The 11,597-nt window shown below is 25.4% G+C and overlaps 1 protein-coding gene across 1 annotated transcript; it reads left to right on the plus strand.

Annotated features, from left to right (window-relative positions):
- Window positions 1–4,635: 4,635 nt before the first annotated feature.
- Window positions 4,636–11,588, plus strand: Glob1 (globin 1). Its single transcript, XM_029313701.2, has 4 exons — window positions 4,636–4,717; window positions 6,361–6,550; window positions 9,897–10,122; window positions 10,428–11,588. The coding sequence occupies exons 2-4, from the start codon at window positions 6,396–6,398 to the stop codon at window positions 10,557–10,559; spliced, it is 513 nt and encodes a 170-aa protein (XP_029169534.1). The 5' UTR covers window positions 4,636–4,717; window positions 6,361–6,395; the 3' UTR covers window positions 10,560–11,588.
- Window positions 11,589–11,597: the final 9 nt, after the last annotated feature.

The raw sequence follows: 11,597 nt of genomic DNA on the forward strand, positions 1-11,597 counted from the left end.
CGCTCGTCGCGATCGAAAAAGATAAGTAGCGCGAGTTGACGTGTATTTTCGCGAGTGAGTGTGAGTGCCATGAAGGAGCAGCAGAGACGAAATAAGAGAGGAGAAGAAGGCCGGGGAGGCATCAGGTGACGACAGAACAATCTTGAGGTGAATAATTCATAATTTATTTGATTTATTATCTGTGAAGTGAGTTAATTGTTCATTTATCTGAGGTGCCGTATTTTATTGTATATTGTTTTCGCGCGCGCGCGAATGTCATATTATATATTTATTATAAATATAATATATATTATATATAACTTAATTAATATATAATATAATATATATTATAATAATATAATTAATATGTAATATAATATATATAATATATGTATAATATATAATTATATATTTATTTTATTATATCTAATTATGAATATAATACTCCTTCTTGTACTCCTTGAATATTATTGAATATAAATGGTTGAATATTCCTTGAATATTATTGATTATACATATATGAATATAAATTTTATATCAAAATATATGTTTCTTCTTCTCAATAATTTAATGACCTCTGTTAATCAATAATGGTCTAATTTTGCTGACCATATAAGGTCTGATAAAAATGTATCCTCTGCATCTCCACTGAAAACAAAAAAAAAATGAAAAATTTGTTAACTTTATAAACCTTTTAACTAAATATTGTTTTGAAAACAAGGTAAAGCGAACTTAATTGACCAACACTGGCTAAAGGTAAAGTTTGCTTTACCTTGTTTCTAAATTTTGACTGGCAATCGCATCTTATATATTGTTAAATAATATTTTGTTAATTGAATATATAAAAATATTTAAATTAAATACAAATATTATTTTGTTAATTAAATATACAAAAATATTTAAATTAAACATAACATGTTAAATTTAACAAAACATTTATTTGACTAATATAAATACTAATAATATATGTCCAAGTAACAAAATAGTAATTTAGTTGAAAGATTCAGTCAAGTTAACAAATGTTTTTCTGTGTAACTGAATTTCGTTTTTGCCAAACTCGAATCCCGTGTAAATGTATTTTAAGTAATGTGCAAATATATTTAAAATATTTCTAATAATTAATATGTCTATATAAAAATATACACTCAGAGATATACATCTACATATACATACATGTACATATAAAGTATTATAACATTGCTTAAGAATTTATAATTATTTAAATTATGTAATAATTATAGATTTATTTATCACAATTTTAAAAAATACGTAGAAAAAATTCAGAAAAATTCTAGATGTTATGTAATTTTCCTATTAATTACTTGATTTAAAAAATCGGTGAAGAATTACCAATTTTGAGCATAATAATTATTTTTCAAATTATTTTAATTATTTTATATACTGTTTTAAATGAAATATATATTTATTTTACAGAGAAATATGCTGCATTACAACTCTGGTGTTGGGCATCGAACGAGTGAGTCAAACTATTTTCATTTTGAAATAATCAATTTGTGTAATGATATCAGAGAGATGCAGCAGTAAAATAATATTGTTGAATTATTTACACTTATTAATCGCTTGATATTTAAATTTATTTCTTAATAAACTCATTTTTTATAATTATATATATTTTCTTCTAAATTTTATAATTATATATATTTTCTTCTTTTTATAATTATATATATATTTTTTTATAAAAAATAATATTTTATAATGATATATATACATATATTGTAATAATTGTAAAAATACAAATACAAATAATATGCAAGATATCTTTTATATACATACTTATATACAAATATACATATTAGTTGAAATTATTACAATCTAGTTAAGCATGTCGAAACTGTAATATTGCATCATGAAATGTAAAATCAAGCACAAATGTATAAAATTTGCGAAAGAGATTAATACTAGAATGATTAAAAAATATATCAAAATTATAAATAAGAAAATAAATTTGAAAATTTTGGAGCCCATTCTTCAATTACATTTTCATACAAATACAAACAATGTATATGTAATATATGTATATATTATTCGAAATTTTTGAATTTATTTTAAATTTGAATTTTGTTTATTTTATTCGAAATTTTTGAATTTTATTAAAAATCTGAAAACAATAAAACGTCGTGAATTATATAAAATTAAATGGCAATGTATAGAATCCAATGGAAAGTGTTAATTGAAAAAATAATATCACATAGGGTGAATGGCCATATTACAGGCATATTATGACATTAGTCGTTCTGTTATATTTGATTAAATGTATACGGCCAATAATATTATAGTGTCATATGATTTTTAAATTTGTTATGAGTATATAATTTAAGAATAAAATTAAAAAAATCAAATAAAATTAATTTGTCATTCATTAATTAATATAATAATGGTTACATGCAGTTGCACCTAATACTGGCAACCTCCAAATTATGTTGTATCTAATTCTGACCCTATTACTGTCAATTTTTTATAACTTAAATTAATGTTACGTCATATGAATGACACAAGTAAATAGGTTAAATTAGCCAGTATTTTGTCAGTATTATGTACGTTCACTGCATTGGTGTCCGTAATACTGTTCACAGTATTAGGAACAATACCAAAAAACTGAACATATTACTGACTCAATAATATTTTATTATATAAATTAATAATTTATTCATCATTTAATTTTTTTGCTCAATTTTAACGCTATATTAATAAAAAATGCGTTTTAACACAACTTATTAAGTTTAAAATTTACTTTTAATCAATTATTTTTGTAGGTACCGTTTTCTACTTTCTTAACAAAAATGGACGCAATCCGTGAAAAAAACATGCTTCTCAAACTTTAAGTTTTTTTTTTTAATTAGTATTTTTAACTTTAATTTTTATTTATTCACTTTGATAATAAATATATTTATTGAAAAACTTTAAAACATTTTTTAAAATAATGTAACATTTATTGTTAGATTATAAAAACCATTTAAATATTAACTGACAGTAATATGGACACTGCCAGTAATATGGCTATTCACCCTATCAATATTAAAAATAATTCAGAAAAAAATAAATTTAAAAACTCTTATCTTTCATTATTTCTTTTACACGGATAGAAGCAAGATATATATAATAATATGTAAGAAAGGTATGTGCATGTATATTATTCTCAATTTTTATAATTTATTAAGCATCTTAAAATCGTATAAAATAATGTGAAATGTATAGAGCCAAATGTTACAACTTTATACATATATATGCATTTAAGAGAAAACACAATATGTGTATATTCGAAATGTTTTTACATCTTGTTAAAAATCTGAAAAAAATATAACACGTCATGAATTATATAAAATTGAATATGGGAATATATATAAAACTTAATCAAAAATATTAATATTATTGATCACAAAATAGATCAATATTAAATAATTTAAAAAATAAATTTCAAAACTATCTTCCCTCAGTTATCTCTTTTACGCAGCATAAATAATACATGTATAACAATATACTATATAAGAGATGGATATATGTGTGTGTATACTGAAAAAGTTATTAATTTGACTAAATTGTTCAACTAAATAATATTTTGTTAATTGAACACATTAATATTTAAGTTAAATATACACGGTTTGTTAGATTTAATATGTGTTATATTTAATTTAAATATATTAATATGTTCAATTAAGAAAATAATATTTTTGTAAATTAAATGAATGAATAAGCTCGTTAATTTATAAATTAGAGATAATAAAACAACATGAGCCTATTACAAGCTATGTGAATTGATGTCAAACATATCTATATATTTCCAAAAATGTTTGACATCAATTCACATAGCTCGTAATAGGCTCATGTTGTTTTATTATCTCTAATATTTTTGTTGAAAGGTTTAGTCAAGTTAATAAATTTTTTCAGCGTATAAATATTAATATCTATTATTCGCAATTTTTACATTTTATTAAACATCATCAAAATCATAAAATGATGAAATAGAATCAAGGTGTTACGACTACACTGAAAAAATGTAATTAACTCGATTAAACCTTTCAACTGAATTACTATATTTTGTTAATTAAACATTTAAATTAAATACACGTTTCGTTGATTTAATGTTACACTTAATTTAAATTACTTTTATATGTTTGTCTAACAGAATATTATTTAGTTGAGCGGTTTAGTCAAGTTAATAATTTTGTTAGTGTATATATTATTATATATTTAAATGCAATTAGAGAAAATTTACTTTTCCTTCTTCTTTCCTAAATTGAACAAATTTTAAGGATGCTCCCTCGATTGTTATCTCGCCTATAGCAGCCACATTTTCCACTCATTGTTTAATCTCGATGAATTACTTATATATGCTAAGTCATACTTGTACGGACTTTGGAATGTCTCGTCAACGCGACGTAATTTCTTCATTCGCGCTCTTCATTTCAAAAATGGAGAACTCGATGAAGAGAAAACGCCGGTTTCGGATATTACTTTTGTTATGAAAAAAATGCGGATAAAAATCTTTATTGCAGAGAAAGACAATCGTGCTTTTATACATGCATTTACACGGACTTTGGAGTCCGCGAAGTCTCGCGGAATAATGTAACGCAATTTCTCTTCATCGCGTGTATTCGGAAGTGGAGAGTGGGGACGGCTTTAAAATAGTTAGATCGGACGCAGCATCGAGTAGTCGCTGCTTGACCAGTGTGCAACGCGTGGCACGTGACATATCATACTGAATTACAGAGAGTAATTGGTACGATTCTCGATAAGCGAGCCTCCACACACCATCGTATCCAATTTGCATAGTTGCTCGCGCAGTGTCTCTCTTTCTATCTCTCTCTCTTTCTGCCTGGTATCGCTCGGCTGATTTTACCCTTTACGGTTTCATCTTCATCATCCGGAGACCGAGTTTAATCGCGATGTCTCGAGAGGGGGAACGATAAATTAACATATATTTTACCGCAAAAAAAGGAAGATTTTTTGACATTTGACGTTTGACACACTGAAAAAAATATTTAGTTTATTCTTATTAAATTAACATATATTTTACCGCGAAAAAGGAAGGTTTTGACATTTGACGTTTGACACATTAAAAAAAATTTAATTAATACTTATTAAATTAACATATATTTTACCGTGAAAAAAGGAAGATTGGTTTTGACATTTGATACACTGAAAAAAATATTTAGTTAATTCTTATTAAATTAACATATATTTTACCGCGAAAAAAGAAAGATCGGTTTTGACATTTGACGTTTGATACACTGAAAAAAAATTAGTGAATTTTTATAATAAGTATTTATTTCAATACTGTCAAATAAATTATTTATTTCAAACTAATAATATTTATCTGATATGAAAAATATTTATTTGATATAAGAAAATTCTTTTGAAAACAAATTAATATTTATTTGTTTCAAATGGCATATTGAACTAAATATGTATTAATTTAGTCATTTTTTTTTAGTTTAGTTGGTTTTTTTTATTTTTCTCTTTAACAATGATATTTTATTCATTAATTTTTATACGCGTCTAATTTTCAGGTGTTTTTTTATGATCGAATTAAAATTATTACCGTTGCATAGTGTGATATGTATGTGTTTTACATTTTTATCTCTTTTCAAGAAATGTAATGATATATTTTCCAATATTTTTTTCCATTTACATATCAATCTCGTATTTGACTATAATTATTTAGAATATTGGAACGATATTTGACTTAATTAATATAAAGTTTAGTCAAGTTAATTTTTTTTCACTGTGATAATTTTAACATGCAGCGTAGCATTTTTTCAGTTTATTATCAAATACGGTAAAAAGGGTAGTGAATTTTGGGATAAAATCTAACGAAAAATTCTCTCCGTGTATAAAACCGCCCGCGAAAAAATTTTTTATTTATAATATAAAATTATATAACAATATATAAAATTATATATAATATAGAAAATTATACATTTAATCGCAAAATGATATATGAAATATGTCTATACATAATTAGATAAATGTGCTTTTTATATATATAATTATATAAATTTATATATATATATATATATATATATATATATATATATAATAAATATTTATATATAAATATATATAAATATATATAATATATATATTTAATATATAATGTGACATGATTATATATGAACCCTCATAATTTATATAATTATGTATAAAAATAGACATCTTTTACAAAATATAATTATATATAAAAAATTTTTTTCCGGCACCATCAGTGAATAATAATGAAAAAACGGTGAATAAAAATTTAAAAAATGGTGCGTACTCATTTCTATAATCATTCCCGCAACGTTCTCGAGCTTTGTGCATTAAAGATTAGAGGACGCACGGAAAAAATCATCGATTATAATGATGCATGATTGTTTTCTGTAGATTAGGTTCTATTCTTGTGGCAGAGCGCGGCGAACATGGCGCTGTTCCGCGGTCTATTTAATTTCTTTCTGGACGATAGTAAGTTAGACGAGAAAATTGGCATGACGGAGAAGCAAAAGAGGCTGGTGCAGAACACATGGGCGATCGCTCGTAAAGACGAGGTGTCGGCTGGAGTCGCCGTTATGAACGCGTGAGTGAATTATCGTTTTCTTCGTCCGTTCCACTTTCGACATTTCGTTCGGTGCTGCCTGGTAACGATAATAAATCCACGATATAATAGAGTATATAAAACCTATAGGAAGGAAACGGTTGCCAAATCGTTGATTGAAGGTGTCGTAAAGCGATTTTTCTTTTTTCCGTGCGTTCTATACTTATACCAGGGTGTCACGTCCTTGAAATCTTTGGAGACCTTCACTGAAAAAAATATGTCGACTTGTCTAAACCTTTCAACTAAATTACTGTTTTGTTAATTGAACATATATTAGTATTTAAGTCAAATATACGTTTTGGTAGATTTAATATGTTACATTTAATTTAAATATTTTTATATGTTCAATTAAGAAAATAATATTTAGTTGAAAGGTTCAGTCAAGTTAACAAAATTTTTTTCAGTGTTGATATATTCTGGAATTTTGTTTTTCTTTTAAAATCCTCTGGAAATGTATTTAAATTTTTGCAGTTCTTTTTGATTTTTTTTTCGTTGCTTCTACACTGAAAAAATTTGTTAACTTAACTAAAATTTTCAACTAAATATTATTTTAATCATCGTATTTATCTCGACTAAAGAGCCAACTAAATATTATTTTATTAATTGAACATAAAAATATTTAAATCAAATATAATATATTAAATTTAACAAAATAGTAATTTAATTGAAAGGTTTAGTCAAATTAACAAATCTTTTTTTTCGGTGTTAATATTCAGCTAAAAGAGTTAGCTGAGACTATTCGAGTAAAAAATATTTAATCTTACTTTATAAATAATACAATATACTTTTTTTATTTACGGAATCCAAAAATGTGTGTTGCGCATAAGTTGTTTATACACGGAGAGAATTTTTTTTTTAGAATTTACCCTGAAAATCATGATAATTGTGGAATGGAATTTTATAAGAGTTTCTCTGATTAAATATTTACCACAATAAAAATGTTAATATTTTATTGTGATAGATATTAATATTTTTTTTATTGCAATAAATCTTAATCAGAAAAATTTTGATACAATTCTTCTAATACCATATTGTTCTACGATCACCGTAAATTCTAAGAAAACATTTTTTCTGTGTAGATTTTAAGAATTCAAATACAATATAATATAAAAAATATATCAAATATTTGTAATGCATATATTAATTTTTATTAACGTGCAATTATATCAACTTGATAAAAAAAATCGGTTTCTTGTACATTTTTATCATAATTTTGGAAAATTGTGCAAATTTCCTTGAAATATCCTTAAATTTCATTTTCAAATTTTACTAGACACCTTGATATACGGATTGAACTGATCGATATAAATATCGCGCGCGTGATGCGGAATCGTAAAATTCTCTTTTGGCGACGGTGAAAACTTCCGCATTCCTCTAACGAGCCATTTGTTTTATTTCTTCTAATGAATTATCGATGCATGCATCGTTTATGCTTTGCATTGACAATCCGTGTCACGCGTCGTCGGCCTCGTCGCGAATAACTCTCACGTCTCATCGAAATAAATCCAGGGAGAGGTTAGGTTAAGTCTCCTGCGCGTTCCATATATTGCGTGTTGCATATTACATCGCGAGAAAAAAAGACGCGGCGAAAAGTGCGCATAAAAATTTCAATCAGATTTTCTTTGTCATCGTGTGCGTGATGCGAGATTAATGAGTTGCATCGTCACAGTTTGAAGTTAAATATCCGATGTGGACGTGATTTGCAAGCACGTGGTTAAACTTTTGACATTTTGCGCTCGCGCGACGACGGTGATTTTAATGCCAAGATGCGGACGAAATTGTGATAAATCTGGGTGAATCTGTGATTTTCTTACGGAGAAATTGCAACATATTGCAACAGGGTGTACACTCCAGGAGAAAACCTTGAAAATCTATTCTCAGAGAATTTTTGTTTTATCTTGAAAAATCAGGGAATTCCCGTAGAATGATTGGGATTTAGGGAACTTTTTTAAAATTGCTTTTTTGATAATTTTATTCTCATTTAGCATTTAACAAGACATATATTATGTGAATTTAGTACTTTTTTAAAAATAAAGTTGTTAATACAGAAAATGATATATAGCATTTTGTTTGTAGTTTTATCAATTAAAAAAAATTGATTTGAAAAATATTTATAAATTGACAAATTTCACTCTTAACTATTTGTTTAAACAATTGTAATTTTTAAATCGTGCAACTACAAACGATTCTAAAAATGACTGCGCAAGTGGATTTGAGATATCTTAATGTCGGGTGCGGGTCATTTTTTAGAATTAAAAAAAATTTTTAATTGATAAAACTATACAATCGAAATTATTGTTATTATAAACGAATTGATCTATATACTTTCTGTACTAAAAAATTAATTTTTAATAAAATGAATGCTAAGTTCACATAGGTAAGAAACATATGTTTAACATATTTTTGCATTCTTTAAGTTTTAATTAAAATTTAATTTTTTATTGATATTTTTATTAACAATCTATTTTTAGTATGAAGATCTGATATATATATTTCATAGAAAATTGTTTAATTTTTTAACAAATAATATTTCAATTTTATACTCTTTATTTGTCTAATAAGTAATTAAATTAATAATTTAATAATTAATAAACAAATAAGTAATAATTTAAGAAATAATTAATTTAAATAAATTAATGTTTCTTAAGATGTTTATAATAAATTATTTTTATTTTATATTTTTGCATATATTTTTAGTGTTTAGATATAATGATATCATGCTTTATTATTGTTAAAATCATAATTAATAAATGAGTATTAAATGTTAGAAAAGCTGCACTTAAAAATCAGGAAATTCTCAGGGAATTTTTTACAAGATTTGAATAGACACCCTGTGTAATAATAATTACATTGCGCGTTTTCTCTCCCTTTCTCTTTTTCTCTTTTGCTATATTACGTTGTTCCATTTAATCAGATGACAGGCGCAAAGTATACATGTATATTTAAATAAATATAAAATCTAAAATTGAAGGTCTTTGAAATTTGTGAGATAAAATGTTTCTCATAATAAAAATATGACGTATTTTCAAAATAAAAAAATTGACCTCGTAACTCTTACGACAAAACCTTGTACTTTATATAAACAGAAGTGTGATTCACTTGAAGTTGCTCATGCATATTAATCTTCGCCTGGCAATGAGTACCATGTTTTCATCATCGATTTATTCTCTTAATTGATGCATAATGCAAGAAAAACACTTTGTTTATAGTCTCCTTTTGAGATTATAATACAATAATATAACGAATTTATTTTACATGAATTGTCCTTCAAAAATCTCTTGTTTTTTTTTTTTAATATAGTACATAATTCGAAAATGATTCTTTATAGCTTTTTCAAACAATATCCCGAGTACCAACAGCAATTTAAGTCATTTAAGGATATTCCGTTTGAGGAATTGCCAAAAAACAAGAGATTTCAAGCGCATTGTGCCAGTATTATATCGACAATTAGCAAACTGATTGAGCAAATGTACGATCCGGAATTGATGCAAGCGTCTCTGATTAATTTGATCGAGAAACACAAAAATCGCGGACAAACGCTGGAGCAGTTCGAAGTAAGTGAAGATTCTCGTCTTGTCCTCAATAATATATATATAATCGATCGATATATTTTGTATTAAAAATTTCCTCACAAATCATCAACTTGTTTCATCATAATTTAATTTTAAGCAGAACATTGCTTCAAAATCCTTGAGTAGTTTTTTTTTATTAAATATAAAAATTTTACAAAGGAAATATAAATATTTTTAAAATTCCTTTAAGGCAACCGTAAGTTATTTCTTATTTGTTGGTACAAGTTGATGATTTTTGTTGGTTGTTATTATATAATTTTTTGTTCCTAAAAAATAATTTTTTTCAGAATTTAAAACAGCTGTTGTTAGTTCTTTTTCCCTCGTTATTCGGGAAACAGTACACACCGGAAGCGCAGGAGGCCTGGAAAAAGATGTTAGACTTGATCTTTACGACTATTAACGATATTTACAAGAGTTAAGATATTCGCGATGGCGTAATCGCGCAATTCTTCAATTGTAATTGATAAGAAAATGTGTATGATGCATATTCTATACGTATAGCTTTTTTTCGAAAATAATATTTATCAAAATATTTATAATCGCGCGATTGGGGTAACTTGTACCTATTTTTTGGGGAGCAAAGTGTGTGGTTTCTACGCGTAATTTACATACAAACTAATTACACATAACAACTAATCACAAAGCGCATATTTGACTAATTTTGCGGCGAAGAGAGAATATTTGTTGTTTCTTCAGGGTGTCTAGCCGTTCTTAAAATCCTTCAAGTACTTGAAATGTTAAACATCCTGGAAGTGTACTTAAATTTTTGGTAGAGCCTTGATTTTTTTTGTTCACTGAAAAAAAATTGATTGAATTCGAATAAGTATATTTATTTCAATACTGCCCAATGAATTATTTATTTGAATAATATTGATATTTGATATGAAAAATATTTATTTGATATAAGAAAATCTTTTTCAAAACAAATAAAATATTTATTATATAAAATAAAATATTTATTTATTTTAAATAAATGATTCATTTAGGAGTATTCAAATAAATATTTATTAATTTAGTCATTTTTTTTCTGTGTTGCTTCTAAATATTTAGCTAAAAGAACAGTTGAGACTATTCGAGAAAAAAATATTTTATCTTTGTAAATAATACAATATATTTTTTATTTATAAATTTTAATGCATATATTAATTTGCATTAACATGCAATTATATCGACTTGATAAAGAAAATAAAGTTTTCAGTTTCTTGTACATTTTATAATACTATTGGAAAATCGTGCAAATTTCCTTGAAATGTCCTGGAAATGTCTTTAAATTTTATTTTTAAATTTTACTAGACACCCTGTTCTTACAATTGTATTGACTCGCGTTTCAAGAAGCGGAAAATGATTGATTGACGATATATAACACAATAATTGTAATAAAATTTGTACTATATTATTATATGTTTTGCAATAAATGTGTAATTTGCCTTTTGGCAATTTTTCAGCTACATCCTTTC

The sequence above is a fragment of the Nylanderia fulva genome, unplaced genomic scaffold (assembly GCF_048542155.1).
Source record: "Nylanderia fulva isolate GAGA-0341 unplaced genomic scaffold, ASM4854215v1 Scaffold32, whole genome shotgun sequence".
NCBI classification, from domain to species: domain Eukaryota; kingdom Metazoa; phylum Arthropoda; class Insecta; order Hymenoptera; family Formicidae; genus Nylanderia; species Nylanderia fulva.